Source organism: Salvia miltiorrhiza, chromosome 5 (assembly GCF_028751815.1).
Source record: "Salvia miltiorrhiza cultivar Shanhuang (shh) chromosome 5, IMPLAD_Smil_shh, whole genome shotgun sequence".
Lineage (NCBI taxonomy): Eukaryota > Viridiplantae > Streptophyta > Magnoliopsida > Lamiales > Lamiaceae > Salvia > Salvia miltiorrhiza.
Genome location: NC_080391.1, coordinates 57,172,603 through 57,195,328, shown reverse-complemented (window position 1 = coordinate 57,195,328; position 22,726 = coordinate 57,172,603). Strand labels below are relative to the sequence as shown.

General features: G+C 32.6%; 1 protein-coding gene and 1 long non-coding RNA gene across 3 annotated transcripts; one reads left to right on the top strand and one right to left on the bottom strand.

Moving 5' to 3' along the window:
• Positions 1-889: 889 nt before the first annotated feature.
• LOC131025413 (uncharacterized) lies at positions 890-4,140 on the bottom strand. 2 transcript variants are annotated; one of them, XR_009102168.1, is made up of 4 exons: positions 3,998-4,140; positions 3,866-3,918; positions 1,831-1,893; positions 890-1,134 (listed from the first exon to the last, which is right to left on the bottom strand). It is a non-coding gene; the product is annotated as an uncharacterized LOC131025413 (long non-coding RNA). The 2 variants fall into 2 exon arrangements; XR_009102167.1 differs by having other exon boundaries at positions 890-1,893.
• Positions 4,141-9,212: 5,072 nt separating this feature from the next.
• On the top strand, positions 9,213-17,366 carry LOC131025412 (uncharacterized). Its single transcript, XM_057955164.1, has 21 exons — positions 9,213-9,536; positions 10,188-10,273; positions 10,456-10,557; positions 10,997-11,103; positions 11,178-11,278; positions 11,800-11,887; positions 12,027-12,115; positions 12,506-12,645; positions 12,757-12,928; positions 13,045-13,180; positions 13,287-13,383; positions 13,581-13,710; positions 14,089-14,148; positions 14,283-14,401; positions 14,597-14,721; positions 14,987-15,211; positions 15,793-15,953; positions 16,422-16,585; positions 16,701-16,783; positions 16,862-16,947; positions 17,066-17,366. The coding sequence occupies exons 1-21, from the start codon at positions 9,321-9,323 to the stop codon at positions 17,207-17,209; spliced, it is 2,631 nt and encodes an 876-aa protein (XP_057811147.1). The 5' UTR covers positions 9,213-9,320; the 3' UTR covers positions 17,210-17,366.
• The last annotated feature ends 5,360 nt before the right edge of the window (positions 17,367-22,726 follow it).

The following is a 22,726-nucleotide window of genomic DNA, read 5'->3' as shown; positions in this document are numbered from 1 at the left end:
AAAAAAAAAAACCACAATAAAAACAATATAATTTAAAATAATTTTATTGAAAATATTTTATCCTAAACTATGTTTAAGTACTTGTAAAATGATCAATTCAACATAAAAATAGCATTTTGTAATAAAAACATGACAAAATATTATTACACGAGAATAGCAACTATTTTTCTGAATTTGAAAATTATCCTACATAATATAACGATTTATTGTGAAATAATAATATCATTGATTATATATAACCCCTATTATGCTATTGTATTATGTAAATTCATCAAGATACATGCTTACACGTATTTTCATTCATACTTAATGGTAAAGCATAAATGAACGACGAACGTTTGTTTGGTGAATTATCGGTGAATTACCTAGAGTTTGATCGGAAAAACGAGAGAAGATTGTGGGATTGCTGAGTGCACGAGAAAAAACTGTTGTAGTATTGAGAGTAAAGATAGCGTAAGATTACAAGGCATATGTTGGTAGCTATTTATAGATTACACGTAAAGGGTAAAATGGTAACTTCATTGCCGGAGCATGCGCCTTGCGTGGTCGGGGGCATAATAGTAAAATTGCCCTCAAGCGGGAGATTTTCCCGCTCTTCTGGTGGTTCCTCTGGCGAAGATCGTTACTCTGGCGAGAGTGATTTCTCTGGTGTAGGCCGTTCCTCTGGTAAGGCCCAGCCTTCTGACTTCTCTGCGAGAGCCCTTTTCTCTGATGAAGCTCGCTCCTCTGTTGTCACGACCGGCCTTAATTAAGGATAATTAATCCGGGAAAACCATGACTGGGGAAGGGAAATTAAGAAGCGGGTTTAGAAAGTGGCGCATAAAAGAATACTCAAAGAGCTTGAATATGCGTGAAATATTCCTTAAAAAGGAAAAAGGCATAGTTCGCATAAAAAGGGTACTCAAAGAACTTGTATACGCGTTATATTCCTTAAAAAGGAAAAAGGCATCGTTAGGGGCTTGGCTAAAACATTATCAGAGTTTGCAACGGAAGGCGTAACTGAAATAATCAGTGTTTACAGCGGAATGCATGACTGAGATACATGTATGAAGACATGTATCCTTTCTGAGCCTACTTTAAGTTCGACAAAAACTCCACTCAGCAACAACACTTCATCGCCCATCACAGCTCAACCTGCACAAACATAAACATCGAAGGGCTAAGTACAAGAGTACTTAGTGGGCAGTTGCCAAGCATATAACATAACATCATTAACAATTTCACAATATCGCATAAGAGGCATGAGTTTCTTTCATATTCTTTGCTCATTAAACATTTCCAAATTCTTAAATAGCATAAGGGCATTCTTCATCATCAATCTTCATTAACAAACATCGTGTCGTGGAGAAGGCCTTCCCCAACGAACACGGGCATCGCGCCGTGAGGGGGAGCCTCCCTCAGCGGTCACGGCATCGTACTATTGAGGGAGGCCTCCCCCAATAGACGCTGTAACACTGGCATACTGGCATACTGGCATCGCGCCGCGAGAGAGGCCTCCCTCAGCGGACACGGGCATCGCGCCGTGAGGAAGGCCCTCCTCAGCGGACACGGCATCGTACTGTTGAGGGAGGCCTCCCCCAACAGACGCAAGCATCAAACATAAGCATAAACTTATCAGCGTAAGGCATTCAAGCGTAAATAAGCGTAATCAAGCGTAAATTACATAGGGCGTAAATAGTATAAACAACATAGCGTAAATCATTTAACGTGCAGCATAATAAAGCTTAACTCATATAAGCGTAATAAAGCATACCACACTTGAAGATCCAATTTGCATTTTAAAGCATAACACTTGCATAGCATTTTATTTACGCGTAAGAAATTGCCCACCTGATAGCAAAGTTTTGCTAAGGTACTCTAACTCCTTGTGTAGTTCTTACTCTCGCGTTTGACCTTAATCACGAGAATATAAAATAAGACATTGTCTCGAGGAAAATTCTTAATTAATGAGAAAGCGTAATTAACTATGCATGAATCTTGTATGCATGAACTAACATTTTCGAACGATATTCGGGGCATCCTACTATTTATCCTCGTTAATAGATTTAGCTAATTCTCGTCTAGCGCGGTCGAATAAAACTGTGATTCTTCCTTCCTCATCGGAATATTCTAGCTGTGAAGTAAACCTCGCATTTGTACTCGTTCGAAATAAAAGAACTATCTCGGCTTTAATCGAGGTGGGACCTCGTAGAAATTATCGGGCTTTTCGATAGAAACATAATTACTAACGTAACCTCAAATAATTAATAGGTTCAAAAGAGAGTAGCCAATTAATTAAATAAAACAGTGACTTTAATGAAATAAACCATGATAGCTTGCTTTAAAGTCTGAAGTCCAAAACAATAATTAATAAACTGGGCGGCTCATTTACTGAATACGAATCGGCTCACCCACTGATAAATAATTGGGCTCAATTAAATAAATCATGTAAGGCCCAACTAAATAAATTTCAGTCCAAAATTTAAAAATTAGCCCAAGAATAGAATGAATTATTCTGAGCTTAAAATTAAATAAAACTCGGCTCAAGTGATAATAGTAATTAATGTGGGCAGGAAAGAATAAAACTCAGTCCAATAGGCAATTTAATCGGCCCAAGTGATGAATTAAACTGGCCCAACGAAATAATATAAATGGGATTAGAATAATAGCCCATCATAAAATATGCATCAGCCCAACTCCTTAAATTAATTCAAGCCCAATAAAAATAATGAGAAGGGCCAATTAAAATAAAGACTGGCTCATTTCGAATTTATTTGTGAAAGTCCAAGCAATTAAAATACAATCAAGCCCAGCTTAAAATAATTCGGCCCACAATAAATTAAAAGGAAAAGCCTAATTTCCTTAAAACAAGCTCAAAAATTCGGCCCAACTTAAATAAAAAGAAGCCCAAATCTTAAAAACACAAGCTAAAAATTCGGCCCAACTTAAAACAAAATAGGAGCCCATTTGATTAAAAATAGTGTAAGCCCAAAACATAATAATTGGATGGCCCAAATTAACTAAATAAATCAAGCCCAAAGTAATTAAATGAATGGCCCAAAATTTTAGCCCAACTCATTTCCCTCAAACTATCGGTCCCTCTTTCTCAAATCTCACAACCGACATTCTCTCTCTCAAACTCAAAGCAGAACACGCTCTGCTCTTCTTCTCGATTCAAAAACCAGTCGATCGGCCCTTCCCAGCTCGCTCGACGTCTTCTTCTCCGGCCATCCAGCCGCCTGCTCCGGTCGTCGTCATCTGTCGACGCGTTAAAGCCCCGGCGCCGTCCTCTTTTCTTGGCCGAAAATCGCCTCTCCGCGCAGAAATCAGTCGAGCCCTAGATCTCAGAAAAGGGAAAATCGCCCAGTTCGAGCGTTTGCTGCTCCGGGCCACGACGCTGGCCGTTCTCTCTCGGCCATGGTTCCAGTTGGCCTCAGTGATTATCCAGCTCCGACGCCCTGAAGAATCGGCGAGGTCTCCGTGCTCCCCTCATTGTTTTCGTCCGGCAGGTAGCAAGCCAGAGGCTGCCACCGCCACCGCCAAGGGGCAGTCGACCCTTCCCTCCTAAAAAGCTAAGTTCTCGTGTCTACTTTATGCAAATTCTAGTTTCCTGTTTAAGCTTCTAGTTGCTAAGGTGAATGCTGTTAACAAGATTCATGTTTGATATCCATGTTCTATGCTGGAGATTACACTAGGCATGATTTTGCTAGGTGTCGTAAGAAATTCTCATTGTATTAGCCTTGTGTGAAAGTCATGGGTTGTTGATTCTATATGGATAAAAGATTATACCATTCGTCTCGTACTATGCTTTTCTAATAAACTGATCATATGCTTCATGGGAAATGAGGCGTGTAACAAAGAAGAAAGCATACTGATGTAAAAATACCTTGAATGTTTGTTCTTTTGGCTGTCTGTGCTGCTATGTTCAATAAGAAAGAGCTGAAATGAATTCCATATTTTGTTTAACAATTGCAGACTGAACTCAAGAAGAAATGGTGAAAGAGTTGGCCATTCTTACCTTTCTGAGTCTGCCAGAAGCTGAATCAAAATTCTTTCCCTTTGAGAGTTGGTACACGAAGGAAGATATGAAGGAGAATTTGTTGATTGAAATTATAGAAGAAAGGGTTGTTGGCTAATAGTATAAAGTGTGGAGTTGGTGCTGATTACATAATGGGGATAGTTGGTAGTGAAGTGGAAGAGTAGGTGTAGTGGTGGGGAAGCAAATGGTGGTGGCGTGGAATGGAGTTGGTGGTCGGAATAATTCCTCGACTTTTAGTAGCACTAATAAAATATAACTGCTTTTGTTTCTCGATTAATAAATAACATGACTTTGCTAAGTCAGTTACGACTTGAAAATAATAATTATTGAATGGCTCAATAATCCTCGTCGCATTTTTCTCATACGTTATAAAAGTATAAAGCTAAAATAATAACTCTGTCTCTGATAAAAAAAATCAGGATCATAAACTGGATTCATATATAACTGGTAGCTGGGTTTCATTTACTAAAAGATGCGATATTAACTATCGCGATACCATATTAAATAAAAATAAAAATGCGGGTCATTACATCTGTCAACCCTGTTCCTCTGGCTGAGATGATTTCTCTGCTCTGCACATATTACTCTTCATCACTTAATATTTAAATTATTCAAGTACTATTAAACATTATATAATTCAAATTATTGTAAATAGCGTAATTAAGCTATGGATTTATTTACTCAACTAATGATAAATTTACTCAGCTTCCCCTATGGGCTATGATGGGCCTATGGCTATAAACCAGCTTAAGCCATGATTTTTTTTAAGGGAAGCCATGAATTTTGAAATCATGCAAATTCGTTGATTGATTTTAACTGCATTGGCTTTCATGGCGACTTAAAGGTAGCTAGTGTGTTTGACATTATTGTCCATTCACACAAATAAATTAGGAAATTTGAGTATAATATTAAATTATTATTAATTATGTATAGCGAAGAAAAATGCCAAACTAATCCACAATAAATACAATAATAAATTTGCTTGTTCTATATTGTACACGACATGAAATAGTTGTGACAATTGCAATGAGTTTCGTGTGAACTCGCCATCAATGACTAGTTACGACTCACGCGAAATTTAGCAATTCGATTTTAATAAGTTAATAAGACAAGCCAAGTAATTAGGTAAAATATCATATCAATAACGTAATACTCATCATAACGACCAAAGTTATAGTCTAATTTCGTAACATATATAAAATGAGTATGATCGTCGCAATATTGATATATAAATAAAAAGTAGATTCTAGTGAGATTGTTATTTTTTTCGTGAGAAGTGAGAATAATGAATAAGACTTTATAATGCTGAATACGATAATCTAGAATGTTGAATAACGATATTCAAAAAATTAATAAATTTTTTGCTCTCACTAAGAATATTTTGAACCTAGGTAAAAAATTCTCCACCAAGTAGTATCAGCCAAAAAATAAATTAAATTAATACCTATAAATTAATCTAAGATCATATTTTAACCATTATCTCTATATATAGTTATATGCTCACTCAATCATTAAAATAATCAACCTTAATATCATCACCTACAAATTAATCTGATATGATGAGATCACGTTGAAATCATTCTATCTGTATACAGTCATATGCCCATTCAAAATTTAGTTCAAATACTCAAACTTAAAATGATGATATAGGTTTTACATTAAACTACGTTAAATTCACAACTATCTAACTAAACTTTTAGGTTCTAATAAATTTGTTTAGTAGTAATAGATTTGCATAATTTTATGTACTTTTGGTATCAATTAACTAAAGCTGATAATTAAGTTTAAAATTGAAACAATGTATTTAGTCCATATACAAATCTATTAGTATATAATAGGATTAAGCCTTAACCTATGTGGCATATCTAAAATCTCACCATTTCAAAATTTACCATATATAATCTTCATCATTTATTAATTAATTAACTATTACATTCTATATAAAGATTCATTAATAATAATAAATATAATTAATAATAAATGTATATATATATAATAATAATATTAACATTACATATAATCTATATTAATAAATTTTATTATTTGTTTTTTCTAGATAAAAATTAGATTTACATGTTTGATAAGAAAAAAATTATAATCTATATAAGATAAATTATTTTAATTGAATGTTAGTGATTAGATGTATATTTGTTATTAATTTTATATTTCTCAATAGCGTACATATTATATGTATACGTTGCAATATATTATATTGTATGAATATATATATATATATATATATATAATATTTATATTCTTAATTGTCAATAGAATTAATTTTAAATTAAGTTTGAATTGAGACATGCACGTATATATAAATTATAAACGGGTCCTGTCATTGATTTACATGTTTGCATAATAAGGCACAAATTCTATAAACTGATTACTTTAAAACAAAATCTTATTTTATGTCTTTCAAAATAATTAAAATTTTATTTTTATTTTTTATAAAATAAATCCATACATTTTATTTATATAGGGAAGAAAAATATATTTTTCATTTATGCAAACTTTATTTGTTTCTGTTCGTCCATTACTACAATAATAATAAGGGATTATAGCCAAAAAATACACGAACTTTGATAAAAGTTGCAATTTTCACCTGAACTTTTAAATTGACCAAAATATACGTGAACTTATATTTTTTGTTGTAAATTTCACCTCGACGGAGTTCAATCATTGCAAGTTCAGGTGAAATTTACAACAAAATATATAAATTCAGGTATATTTTGGCTAATTTGAAAGTTCAGGTGAAAATTGCAATTTTTATCAAAGTTTGTGTATTTTTTGGCTATAATCCCTAATAATAATAATAATAATAATAATAATAATAATAATAATAATAATAATAATAATAATAATAATAAAAGATAAATTATGAAATTAGTAATGCATAAATGAAGAATTTAGATAAAGAACAATAGAGGATATGATGTTAAAATATTATTAGAAATCTTTAATCATGTATCAAATTTATAATAATCTCAATCGAGTGAAGAATTCATATAAATCACCTCATTACACATTGAGTATTTTTATAAGATTTCACCAAAATAAAACTTATACAAGAATAAGCTCTTGCTCTCCAAATTAAAAATCTACATTTAATTGGCGGAATGATTGAGATTAGCTAATACAATTTGAATTGTTTTGTCAATTTAATTTGACCAAATTTATTTAATTAAATACATGGTCTAATTAATTTAATTTGAAAAAATAAATTGGTTTGATTAAGTAAATTATTTCTTCAATTTAATTTGATTATAAAATAATATATTTTGTATAAAATTTTAAAAATAAAATTTGGATTCAAAGTAGATTTTTTTATGAAAATTTATCAATTAAATTACTAAATAAATTAATACAAATTTGAATCTCGTGTCAACTTTCTTAAGCCACACACGAGATGATTTTTAAAACTTAGTTATGGTCTTTCAATCTTGAAAGGAGATAATGTTCACGAGTCAATTTTATTCTTTTAACTTTCAGATGGAATGATGCTCGAAACTCAAGATTTGAAGATAATTAATGTTCACGAGTCCATTTTATTCTTTCAAATTTCAAACGAAATGATGCTCGAAACTCAATTATGATATTTCAAGCTCCACATGAAAATAATGCACAAAAAATTGTCAAGATTTTTCAAGCTGCATACAAGATGATGTTTAGAAGTTAGTTATGATCTTACAAGCTAAAGATGATAATGATCTTTAAAGCTACACACAAGATAATTCTTGTAACTTAATTGTGGTCATTCAAAGTTCAAATGAGATGATACTCACAAGTTAAATTTGTTTTTTTAAACTCTAAACGAGATGATTCTTGGAACCCAATTATAATATTTAGAACTAATAATTAGAGATGTCAATCGGGCTAGCCCATCGGGTTTTCGGGCTAGCCCTATCGGGTTCCGGGTTAATCGGGTGCGGGCTAATCGGGTTGGAGGTTTTTTCGGGTTGTAAATCTCCAACCCTAACCCTAAACGTTCGGGTTTCGGGCTAGCCCATCGGGTTGGAGGTTTTAAAGGCGTAAAAATAAAATTATCATTTATATTTTATTATTCTTAATGATCTAATGTATAAAGCAGTGTGGTTGCCCGGTGGGAGACAGATTGGATTGGATGCCCCGGAGGGGGGAGGCGCGGCGCGGCGGCGCGACGGCGTGGCTGGAGGTGGCACTCGGCAGTGGCTGAAGGAACAAGGAACTGAGGAAGAATGGAAGAGTGGAGGCGCGTGAAGGCTGAAGCAATTCAGTTTCAATTTTAAGGCTTGAAGCAAACCCTAGAAGTTTAGTATTTTTAATTTAGATTTTTTTTAATAAAAAATTCAGCAGCCCGACGGGCTGGCCCGCTTCAACCCGCCAGCCCGAACGGGCTGGCCCGATTAGCCCGATTTGTAATCGGGTTGCAATTTTTCAGCCCTAACCCTCTAATTTTGTCGGGTTATTCGGGTCGGCCCACGGGTTTCGGGTTGGATTGACATCCCTACTAATAATGCATAAAAGTTTGTCAAGATTTTTTCAAGTTCCATACAAAATGATGTTTACAAGTTAGTTATGATGTTAGAAGCTCCAAATCATACAATCTCACAAGTCAACTTTGATTTTTAAAGCTCCAGATAGTGATGTTAAAAAAACTTGACGCATAAAAGTTTATTTTTTGTATTTTACGGTCTAGACGAGATGATACTCAAAAGTCTGATGTTCAAACGTTATAAGTTGTCGTCTTCCGAAATTTAGATTATGATATGATTCTACAAGGTTCAGACGAGATGATGCTCAGATGAAATAAAATATTCAATATCGATACCTTTTTCAAAATATTATTAAATAAAAATCTACATAAAAAGAATATTTATTACTCTGACAAAAGGTTAACATTTAATTGAGAAATATGATTCAAATTAATATAATTTCAACTATATTATCTTAAATTAAATAAATTTTAAAATAATTTATATAATAAGTTAAAATAATTTTCCGTCGAATTTCGACGGGTTGCGCACTAGTATTTATAGAAGGCTTAGAATATTAGATAAGATCATAAGATATGATCGTGATGTAATAATGTAACATTGTTTTTGAGAGTGATATAATGTAGCAACAATTATACTCGCATAATTAATTCGAAATAGATGGGCCACGGTGGGCCGAAAAAAAGGTACATTAAACTAATTAAATTAAATAAATTTAGAATTGAATTGCTTGAGGAGCAACAAATCAGCGGTCTGACTAAAAACACTACACTGCAACTGCTGCAACCATTGTTAAACCTCTCTCAGCTCCGGCAATCGGCGGCGTTGTGATGTCGTTAATGAGGCTGAGCTCCGGCGACCTCGCCGGATTCAAAGTCCTCTTCGCGCTGATGATTCTGTACGGAGTGTCATCTTACTTAGCTTACTCCGCCATCCACATGAAGTTCGTCGCGCCTCTCGGCGCCGACGCGCCGCTCGATCGGTTCTCCGAGGCCAGAGCGATTGAGCACGTGCGCGTGCTGGCAGAGGAGATTGGCGGCCGCCAGGTTCGCCTCTAGCTTTCTTGAGCTTCGAAGTGGATTGATTGTTAACGTTCTCCAATTTTTTTCTAATTTTTGTGAATCAGTCTGTTTGGATATTTGAAAATTTATTCCCGGAGCACGAGCTGAATGAAAATGCACTAGTTTGATTTTTTTTACAGTTTTAATTGTTGATCGTGCTTAGTTAAATTGAATGCTGCTGTTGGCCTTACTTGCTATTTTTTGCTTCTTCTTCTTTTTTGTTTTTTTGAAAATTTGAAAATTATACCTAGAGCACGAGCTGAATGAAAGTTCACTAGTGTGATTTTTCTACAGTTTTAATTGTTGATCATGTTTAGTCAAATTCGATACTGCTGTTGGCTTTACTTGCTATTTGGTTATTTGATAATTATTGCTGGAGCACGAGCTGAATGAAAATTCACCAGTGAGATTTTTCTACAGCATTGATTGTTGATCATCATGTTCAGTCGAATTCGACGCTGCTGTTGGCTTTAGTTGCTATTTATTGCTCTTTTTGGGTGGGTAGGGGGGGTGGGAGGGGGGGGATGGGAGCTCTTGAGAGAGACAAGCTAACTAAAGATTCAATCTTTGTAATAGTTTTCTTGTCCATATACAATATGTGGAGCCGTTTGATTGTATAATGATTGCCTGATGTAGGTGGGAACTCCAGGTCTGACACAGGCAGCAGCATATATTAAGAAGCAGTTAGAACTGATAAGAGAACGAGCTGGCTCCAATCTTAGGTTGAGATATATATATCCACATTTGTAATACACACATTTTCATATATTTTGTGTGTGTATATATATATATATATATATATATATATATATCACACTATATCTTTATTTTTGCATAGGTAGGAACACTTTCAAGGTTTTGGGTGCCTATAATTAACTGTCAGAATTTGGGTTTTGTTTTGCAGGATAGAGATTGAAGAAACAGTTGTCAATGGCTCCTTCAATATGATGTTTCTAGGAAATAGTTTATCACTAACTTATAGAAATCATACAAATATTGTAATGAGGTACTTCTCGTAGTTTATTTGTATATTTCCTATGAGCATATTTAGTTAGCTCTCTCAAGCTTGATGTCCCTACTACAGTAGTATCAGAAATGCTGCTGTATTGAGATTTTGATGATATTTGAGACCCCTATACATACATGTAATATTTGAATACTCAAGTACTATTTAAATTGATTATGATGATATTTGTACTTGTATCCACAAAATATTCGAACCAAAATACACATTCTTATCTAGATTCTTTTTCCGAGTGCAAATCTTAATAAAAGAGTTGATCAAATTGAATAAAACATGGGATTCTCTTACAACCCTATATCTCACTGTGACCAATATGTTTATGTGCTGGTAGGCTATGATGTATTTCGGAATATGTTCTTTTATCAACTAGTTATTATATTAAATCTCTTGGAAAATGAACTTCACTTGGATCTACGTGCAGGATTTCATCAGTTGATTCTCAAGAAAGTGACCCGTCAGTTTTATTGAATGGTCATTTTGATACTCCACCTGGTTCTCCTGGAGCTGGAGATTGTGGCTCATGTGTAGGTAGGTTGTAGCATAATATAATTTTTAGATGATGCATGCAGTTTTGGCTTCAATTTTGTTTGCGTTTTTCACAGCATCACTGCTTGAAGTAGCAAGGCTGGGTATTGATTCTGGCTGGATTCCTCCTCGGCCAATAATATTCTTATTTAATGGCGCAGAAGAATTGTTTATGCTGGTGAGAGTTCATATTTTAACAATATCCGATACCTTGCGTGGTACTTTGACAATTTGGTGGTTTGGGTATTCCAGTATCAATTTTCAGAATCACGAGTGATTATTTTATTGACTTGTAATTGATATTGTCATTATTCAGTTAGAGGGGGAAGTTATGTAATGCTTGAACACATACATTAGAGCTCCATCGGTCATGGAAGTTTTATACTAGTATTCATTCATCTATAAGTAAAATATATATTGCTCTTTTGTTTATTATTTGGGGCAGCATGACATTCTTATCAAATAGAAAGGAGGACCTGTTTTCCGTGCAATCTTACTTTGCAAATCTTCGATTAATTAAGACATGCATAAACTTGATGCAATAATTACTAAATTGCTTGTGTCTTTTTGGGGCAGTAGTAAATTATAGGATCTCGTTATAAAACTAGTGGTAATGAATACAAGATAATATTGTTCCTGTGATGAACTAATTGTGGGTTCACATCATAATCATAAGGCATAGCTGGTTTCACATTTCAGGGTTCACATGGGTTCATGACAACACATAGATGGCGTGATACAGTTGGAGCTTTTATCGATGTTGAGGCATCTGGGACAGGAGGCTTTGGTATCATTTTTGCTTTTCTTCTGTATTAAAAAGAAGATTTTTCTGAAGTGTCATGCCTGCAAATTCTTTTCATTCGTGCCATTAAATGTTTTCACGAGCTAGTCTCTTTGTTGATTTGTTTATATTTCTCAATGAACAGATTTAGTATGCCAATCTGGACCGGGATCTTGGCCTTCATCTGTTTATGCTCAGTCAGCTATATACCCAATGGCAAATAGTGCAGCTCAGGTTTTACTTTTCTTCTTCATTTACCAGTAGAAGGCTTATATATGACCTAGTTTATTTTCTCTGTAGATTAAAAATGATTGCTATTTTGAACTTTATTTTTATGGGTGAATGATTTTGTAATGAAGATAGATAGCAGGGATATAGAAGTGTCAAATGCCTTTACCATGTGGAGATATCTTTGGTCTTGATTGCACTAATACATGGTTTTCTGAATTTGTGATGCATTTTGTCTTAGTGGCTGTAACACAGAGAATTAGGTTTATTGGACCACTAACATCTCTCAATCCCCCTCTCTGTGTGGCTCTTTCCTTGGAATAAATTTTATTTATTCAGCTCTAATTATGTAAGAGATCAAATTTCTCTAATTGATAACTTTTTTAATGGACACAGGATGTTTTTGGTGCAGTTCCTGGTGACACAGACTACAGAATGTTTGCCACTGATTATGGTGACATTCCTGGCTTGGATATCATCTTCGTGCTTGGGGGTTATTATTACCACACCTCATATGATACAGTGGATAGACTATTGTATGCATCAATTGGTATTTTGGTAGAGATTACCGAATTTAGTTTCTGTACATTACTTTTTAATTTTTTTTTGTATCTGCCTAATTAGCACATCTTTTTTCTGTTGATTAGACCAGGAAGCATGCAAGCACGTGGGGACAATTTATTTAGTTTAATGAAAGCTTTTGCCAATTCTTCTAACTTATTAACTGCCCAAGGTAGAAAATCCTTGAGAGATTCTGCCAGCCAATCCAAGGGTGAGGGTGGAAGACCTATCTATTTTGATTACTTTGCACAATTCTTGGTATGCTACAATCTTTTTCAATGAGTTATTTGACCCGTATTTTCTTTAATAAAGTGAGAATCTCTATTAGAACAACAATTAAAGGGCTTTGTTCTTGACAAATGAATCTTTTGCAGGTCCTTTACTCAAGAAAGCAAGCCCTGGTTTACCACACTATTCCGTTTGCTTTGTTCCTGCTAATGCCCCTGTTATTGCGCTTGCCAACTGGGAGTTTATACATTTCTTTTAACTCCTACTGTGACTTCTTGAAAGGTAAGTAATGAATGTGAAGTTCAATATAAGATTATGTTCTTGGCCTCCAGTCTCTTGGTCCTTTTCTGTTACTTTTTCTATGACTTCTTCACTTACAATTATGCAGGATTATTATTCCATACCTGTGGGATCATATTTGCCATACTTCTGCCCATCTGTTTATCTATTCTGCGGTTACTATTCTCTGGACATTCCATGAACTGGTGTGTCTACTTTTTAACTTTCCTTTCTCTGATGGTTCTCACTAAGACAATGTGCTAACCTATCTTTCTTTTCAATTTTATCGAATTTAGTATTTGGAGGAAAAAAAAACATTATTTTGTTTCTTTCTCTATACCCTCTATAGTTCATTGTTGTGAGGAATGGTAATTTTAACCCTTTCTTTTTTGGGTTTATACAGGTTTGCAAATCCATTTTTGGCGTTTCTAATGTTTGTGCCATGCTCAATTGTTGGTCTGTTGGTTCCAAGAATTATTTGGAAGCAATTTCCTCTATCTCAAGATGTTTTGGCTCTTTCATTATCACGGGAGGTGTGTGCTTCTGTTACAGTCTTATTTTCATCTTGGTGGACAAATGTTTTTTCCTTCTGGTATACTGTTCTATAAACTTTAGAGATGTTTATATGTTGTATCCTTGCTGGTTATGACCTACACTAATCCAAAGCTATCGGATACAACCTTCCTTTCAAGTTTCTAGTTTGGCAACTAATGAGTTCCAATACCTAAAAGAAGTCCTTAATCTTCTCAATCTGACACTTGTCTAACTGAGGAAAATTTTGACTTTCGCCTAACAATAGACCGTCCACTAAATTTAACTCATTTAATTAATGTATAGATTCATGTTACTTTTGTTAACTTCTCGATGTTGAACTATAGAAGTTCAATTCTCTTTCTTTTTTTTTTTGGCAGGAATTGGATGATGAAGCAAGGTTCTGGGGAGCATTTGGGTTCTATACCCTCTTGACTTTGGTAGGTGAAAATATTCGTTGTCTTACTCAGTTTAGGAGTTTGTATATGGTTGGATCGATGGTGCATATCTTTTTACTTTCCTAACAGCATTAGTTTCCTAAGACTTAAATTGTTCACATAAATTCTGAAAACAGGCAAGCCTTGTATCGGGGTTGAGTGGGGGTTTCATCACATTCTTTGTATCAGTTTCTATGCTTCCAGCTTGGATCTCCTATCGTCTATCGGTAAAGACATTTGGTCAACAATCTCTCAGGTGCTAGTTTAAATAACTCTTTCTTCAATTCTAGAATCCTTTTGTCATGGTATTTTTGGCGTACTTAATGTACTAGCATTTTGGTGTTTCATGGTCTAGTTTCTTATGCAGGATAGCTTTATTTCAGCCAAACTTAACCATATCAGTATATAACTAGTTGGTTTGTATTTTCACCAAGATGTTTCTGTCTGTCAGGTCTGCAGCATCATATGTGATCCCTTTGGTACCTTGCCTGATGTACTCTGTATACTTTGGTGGATTTCTTGCTGTCTTTGTCATCGAAAAAATGGGCATGGCAGGCTCTCATCCACCTCCTTATGGTTGGTATACAGCTTTTTTGTACTTCGAAGACTGCAAAATCAACATTCTTCTAATCTATTGCACTTGTTTGGATCCTTGAGCTGGTTGCATTTACTGATGGAACATTATATTGCTATATCTACTGAGATATCCTTTGCATTTCTAATCTTCTGCAATATCATTGTGATTGTAGTCCTTGCATAATTAAGACTGAAAAATCCCAAAACCCATGTAGGATTTGAAACAAGTATTTGTAATCCTCTCACATATTAGCAATTATTTCAGGATATTTTGTTCCTGATGCAATAGTTGCCGCTATAGTTGGATTAGTGACAGGCTGGTGTTTTGGCCCTTGTATACCTGTTATTGGGAAATGGTTGGCAAAACCACCAATTATCCAAGTTTTGCTGCATGGAAGTGTTCTTGCGTTGGCTTTATCATCACAATTCTTTCCATATAGCAACGATGCGCCAAAAAGGGTTGTTTTTCAGCATACGATTCAGACAATAGGTACATTTAGACAACCCATGTTCCTTATTAACTCTATATGCTTTTATCACATCTGTTCTGTTGTTACTATCAGTCACATGAGTTGGTCGTGTGGCTATTCAGTCGCATCAAAGTTTTATATATGTGCATGCTGTATAGCTAATAAGCTCTCTGTTCTTCATGTGAAATGCCAGCTAATTCAGTTAGTAGTTCTGATAAATTCATGAAGATCATGAAAACTGCTTGCAATATTATCATATTTGAATGATGCTAATGTAGTAGTGGACTATAGGTCTGGTCATTGAACTGAATAATGGGAGACCTGGAGATAAAGTGAACAATAGCTATGATTTTATTTACAAAGGAATGTTAGCATACACACCCTGACGTGCACCTCCATGAACACCTAGTGTATTGGATGCATGCATCATTATTTCAAAATGAATATACTCTAGGTGCTCATGGATGTGCCCACAATGGGCGTGTAGGCTAGCATTCACCTTTATTTTTAAGTGGGTAATTATTGACTGCTCTCTGCGACAACTCTAGTTCTACCCAATATGACATCAAATTTGTGACTGCTATTCTCATCCATTCGACAGATGCAGATCAAGTATCTGGAGTTAGTTTTGATTTTGCCGTAGTTGACTCCAATTCCCTGATGTTTGTTTTCCATCATGCACCTGACGCGGCAAGTGAACTGTATGGTGATAAAGAATTAAGTTTTGACACGGTCACTCAATCAGATACTCAGAGATGGACGGTAATTTCTTAAGTTCTTTTTTTCACGTCTGTTTGACCCTAGTGAATTGTCACGATCTTTTATGAAGATATCACATGAATAAGAAAATGAATTCAGGCTTTGTGAGTTTCCATGACAGGAGTAGGTCCTTACCTGTAGGAATCTTTTGGTTGTCGAGTTTGGTATTGCCAACAAAGAGTTTCTGTTATTACTATCATGGATTTCACACCTCATTGGAACAAATACTAGTGTTTGTGATACAATCCATACTTGGTCAAGCCATGCAATTTACACATTCAGCATCAAAATTAAACATTAGCCTCATACTGCTTATTATTGACATTGAATAGCAAAAAACAAGTGCCTTGATAGTACCTTATGGTCCCAATATGGCTAGCTTCTCACCATATGAGCTTGATTAGCAAAAGTACCTCTAAATCTATGATTACAATGGACACTGATTACAAATCCTAATTCTCTTTTTTACAGGGAATTTTTCCCATTAATGCTTTGTTTTCAAGAAGCCTGAAGTTTCCCACAACGAATGAAGAAATCTTGAAAGAATACTCAAAATTTCCACTTGTGACGTCTCACATATCCCCTAGCATCTCGACTGAGGGATCTCGGAGAGTCAACTTGGAGTTCTCGTTAGGGTATGCTTTCTAAAATTCTCCGCTGATATGTATTTGATAGAGTCCTTTGTCGGACGGCTTGCTTCCTGGATTCTTCTTAATACGATGAAATACTGCGTTTGACTCCCTCATGCAGTTCCTTGAAGGAGGTGTGGGTTGCAGTCCTCAACATTACAGGACCGTTATCAAATTGGTCATTTGCAAATAACATAGTTCCAGGTTGATTTGAATTCCTTTGTCCCAATCCCAACGTCATTTTCTATGTCGTAGGCTAATATCTGTTCGAACTTTTGACAGCTACCGTTAGAATTGGCAACGGGCCACCATCATACATTTGCAGACTGAGCGGCACAGGCCACGAGAATTGGACATTCTGGTTGGAGGTAATCAAACTATCTCACAATTGATCATGGCTTCTGATGAAGAGATTCCTTGCATCTTCAGACAATCTTAATCTAGTTTCTGAAACCTTGATGCAACTGGCATGCTTCCGTTGTGCAGGCCAACACATCGGAACGTCTGAGGCTCGATGTTGCTGTGGTGGACCTGCATTTAACCGAGCAAACGACGAAATTGAAAGGCCTTTTTCCAAGTTGGATGGATGTCACTGCCTTCACAAGTTTCTTGTCTTCCTATACCTTCTAATCCCATGCATCTCTTTCTTCTTCGCCTAATTTTTTCCTTACTTTGTGTATAATTTACTTGGCTAGTCTCTTTAATATGGATTTACATACTGATTGAAATTTGAAACTATTTTTCCAGTGATCATAATTGATTGATTGAAGAAACATCTTGGTTGAAATTCTTTCTTTTGATGTAGTGAAAGTTTTTGGGCATTATATAACTCCTACTCTTTTTAGTAAGTAACGGAAACAATTATCAAAAGAATTTGAAGTTTTAAGTGTTGACTACAACGATAGATGAAAAGTATAATACTGATCGTTACCATTAATATTATAAGCAATGGTTAATTTTTTAAACATTAATATCTTATTATAAAGAACCCATAATCTTCATTTAACGATGTCAAGTATCTTTTTTATTTTAGTTTTCCAGTAGATCGAGCTTATTTTGACGAAGTAAATAACCAATGTATTTATGTCACAGTCAATGTGACAAAATCTTAAGGAATTGGAGTATGAAAATATGGAATAATTTCCTTGAATAATCAACTAAATTCAAATGTGTTACCTAAAAATTTGATACGTCTCAAAATGTATAATGCAGGATAATACTTGTGCTCATATAAGGAAACTAGTGTGTAACCCGTCGAAATTCGACGGGGAGCCACTTTATGTTGTAATTATTATTGTACATTTTTTTTATTACAACATATAAATAATTTTTATATAAATTATTTAAAATTTTAATTTTATTTTATCAAAATAAATTGCTAGTATAGATCAAGCCTTTTGGCTAGTTATAGTTCTTATTGAGAGTTAAAATAGATTGTCTTTTTATACATTATTTGATGAAATTTCATAAAAAGTTGATGTAAGCTTGACGATTTTAAAAAATAATAAGAAAAAGATTTAGGTCTATTTGACATAATATATGATGAAGAATTGACACATCGTATTTTTTTGTTAATTATACATAAAAAAAAAATTACTAATTTTCAGGAGTGTAATTTTTATAAATTGATAGACAAAATTTAAGACCATGTCTTATATATGAATATCATCTCATCGGAACCTTACAAAACTTTTGAACATCATCTTATCTGTAGCTTGAAATATCACATTAAACTTTGTACATTGAACTTCTAATCATTATCTTTTTTGAAGCTTGTTATATGAGATTTGGCTTATGGGTATCATCTCATCTTATTCTTGAAAAGATAAAACTTAACTTGTAAGCAACATCTCATTTGGAGCTCATAAGACCATAACTGATTTGTGAGCATCATCTCGTGCGAAGCTTGAAAGACTATAACTAACTTGTGAGCATCTTCTTGTGTGGAACTTGAAAGACCATAACTGATTTGTGAACATCATCTCGTTTATAGTTTGATGGATAGAGCTTAGTTCTAAGCATTACTCACTTGGAGCTTGAAAGGTTGGAGCTGAGTGCTAACCATTATCTTATTTAAAGCTTCAAAGGCCGAAATTAAGTTGTGAACATCATTTTGTTTGGAACTTGACAAACTATATCTAATTTGTGAGCATCATATTGCTAGAAGCCAAAATACTTGTAAGACTATAACTGACTTGTAAGCATCATCTCGTGTAGAACTTGAAAGACTATATAATTGACTTGTAAGCATCATCTCGTTCATAGTTTGATATAGATTGAAGCTGAGTTCTAAGCATCAGTCATTTGGAGCTTGAAGGACCACAGATGAGTACTAAGAATTATCTTATTTGAATCTTAAAGGACCAAAATTTAGTTATAAACATCATCTCCTTTGGAGTTTGACAAAGCACTTATAACTTATGAGCATTATATTGTTTGGAGTCAAAATTGAGTTTTGAGTACATCTCAAATGAAGCTTGATAGACCATCTCTGATTTTTTAACATTATCTTTCAACCGGAGTTTGAAAGATCAAAAGTGAATTTTAAGAATCATCTTGTTTAGAGCTATACAAAAACATATACCAAGCGAAAATGCTTATAAATAAATTAATCAATTTGTATTATCACTAATTTAGTACAATTGACAATTTTCTACGTTGAATAAATAAAAAACTTATGCAGACATATCAAGATAAATTAGTTTTAAATATATTAAGCCAAAATTACTATATTTTAGTTTATTTATATAAATGTTAGTGATTAGAAAATCATCTTATGTTTAACGCACAATTATAATTTTCAGCTTTCTCAATGTTAATATTGTTGTAAACTCGTCATTTTTTAAAATTGAATTAGATAACTAAAAATTTAGAGTTTTCACATCTACGCCAAACTACATTTTCCTTAAACATATATCAAATAATTGAATTTTTCAATCCGATTATTAATTAATCCAATCAAACTAAGTAGCATATTTAGTTTTTAAAAATTCAATAGTAATAATGTACTATAGTTGGTTGATTTAATATTATAGGAAATAGCAAAGCTAAATTATTTGATCTTTTTTAAATATAACTATTTAACAAATATAAATAACATATGAAAAATGCAATGTATTACGTCATTATTTTAATATATCAACTCACATTATTCATTAAATATAATTATAGCCAAAGTAATATTAGATAAATTGAATTAATTTTTAATATGAATATAACTATTTATTTGGAAAACTGAAAGTTAATTGACGAAATTAAATTGGCGTTGCAAATATATAAAAGATGAGATACCACATACAAATATTATATAGGTTGTAGTCAATATGAACTTGCGAATAAATAGGTACCAATGTCATAAGACATGTGGAGTATCTTAATATATACTTTTTCTACAAAGATTCTACATTTTCTAAAATGTAATAAAAAAAGTGTCATGAAAATCATTATGAAATTCAAATTGCATAATTTTATTTTTATAAATATGTTTTTATATAGATTTTACACTTTTTAAAATATCATAACGCTAAATATTGAATTATAGAATTAATAAAAATATAAATAATGTAAGAAAAATCAAATTTATTAATTCATTATTTTAATACGTGGACTCACATTATTGACTAAATTTTATTATTGGTCAAAATAATGCTAGATAAATTAAATTATTTTTTAATAAAAAATATAACTACCTATTTGGTCAACTAAAAGTTAATTGACCAAATTAAATTGATGGGGCAAATATATACATAATGAAATACTACACAAGTATTTATATAGTATGTGATCAAGATGGAGTTTGATTAAAAATCAATGTGGGATAACTTGTGAAAAAAAATGAGAATAAAGATAATAGATAATTTTTGAAATGGTGATATTCTAGATATGCCACATAGTAAACCATTTTTCTATTATAAAGAAGATTCTCACATTAATATTATATTAAACTTTATCATGGAAAATTTTGAATTACTACAAAATATAAATTTTTATTTCCACCAAGTTAATTAAAATTGTATGTTTGGTATATAACTATGACTTTCATTAAAATACATCCATAACATAAAATATGAGAAAATAAATTAAATTGTTGCAAGATATGAAATCACACATTTAAAATATAACATAGTAAGAAAATAATTGCAAAAATAGTAATAATGAAAATACATCATAATTAAATTATAATTTTTTTATTTAAACATATCAAAAATTTAGATCCCATGTCAAACTTTTGAGTAGACCTAATCATTTAGATAACGTAATCAAAAGAACAATAAGATTAAACTTCCATTTCACAAGAGAATATATAAAGGATGAGATACTACACACAAGTATTTATATAGGCTTTAGTTAAGATGGAGTTTGATTAAAAATCAATGTGGGATAAGAGATGTGACTTGCGAAAAAAATGAGAATAAAAGAGATTAGAAAGTTTTCAAAATGATTGAACTATAGAATACTACATACATATTTTCATAGTTCAATTTTATAGAATAATAGTCATCATCTTAATTGATTGAACCATGATTGAGGATGAATATATTCTCTTGTGAAATCGAAGTTTAATGTTATTGTTCTTTTGATTAAGTTATATCTAAATGATTAGGTCTACTAAAATTTTGACGCGGGGCCTAATTTTCTTGATGAATAAAAATAAAAATTATAAATTTAATTGTGACGTATTTTCATTATTACTATTTTGTAATTATTTTCTTACTATATAGATTTTAAATGTGTCATTTAGATCCCATGTCAAACTTTGAGTAGACCTGATCATTTAGATAACGTAATCAAAAGAACAATAAGATTAAACTTCCATTTCACAAGAGAATATATAAAGGATGAAATACTAAACACAAGTATTTATATAGGCTTTAGTTAAGATGGAGTTTGATTAAAAATCAATGTGGGATAAGAGATGTGACTTGCGAAAAAAATGAGAATAAAGGAGATTAGAAAGTTTTCAAAATGATTGAACTATAGAATACTACATACACATTTTCATAACTCAATTTTATAGAATAATAGTCATCATCTTAATTGATTGAACCATGATTGAGGATGAATATATTCTCTTGTAAAATCGAAATTTAATGTTATTGTTCTTTTGATTAAGTTATATTTAAATGATTAGGTCTACTAAAATTTTGAATCGGGGCCTAATTTTCTTGTTGAATAAAAATAAAAAATTATAAATTTAATTGTGACGTATTTTCATTATTACTATTTTTGTAATTATTTTCTTACTATATAGATTTTAAATGTTTCATTTGAAGCCTATTATATTCATATCTTGCAGGAATTTAATTTATTTAATGTATTATAATGAAAGTCATAGTTATATACCAAGCATACAATTTTAATTCACTTGGTGGATACAAAAATTTATATTTTGTAGTAATTCAAATTTTCCCATGATAAAGTTAAATATAATATCAATGTGGGAATAATGAATGACTAATGTAAGAATGTGAATGACCTTTTATTTAGGTAATGAATTGCTAAAATTTGATATGTTTTCAATGTGGGATAAATGAATTAAGATAGCAAAGAATAGTGAATGGAGAAGATGCCACCTAGGATTGAGGATGAATGTGGTGTGTCTAATATGTATTGCTTTATAGAATTGATAGATAGATGCCTTTATGTTCAATCGGAGGGAATGAAATTTTCCTCTAAAAATAAATAAAAAATAATACATTTTGGAGGAATAATATTATTAATCTTTAAAGTGAAAATAAGGAAGAAAAAATGATGAAATTCAATTTTGTGTAAAATGTAGAAAAAGAAATGAGACATTTAAAGGCATAAAATTTTATTGTCTATCATTTTTCATGGATAAATTTATTCATTAAAATAAACGCACCAAATTAAGTATGTTTAGATTGAAAAATAAACTCATTATCATATTATTGAGATCAAAACATAATTTATACTCCCTCCGTCCACCAATCAACTACCCATTTGATGGTCGGCACGGAAACTAAGAAAGCTGAAAAAGGTGGTGTAAAAGTGGTGTAAAAGACTAAAAGGGTAGTGTTAATATATTTTGATTACTTTTACTAATCTTTCATTAGCTATTTAACATACATTATGCCTTGACTTATTAAAGTGTTCTTTTTTTTATAAGCTATTTCTTTCTTTCTTTTT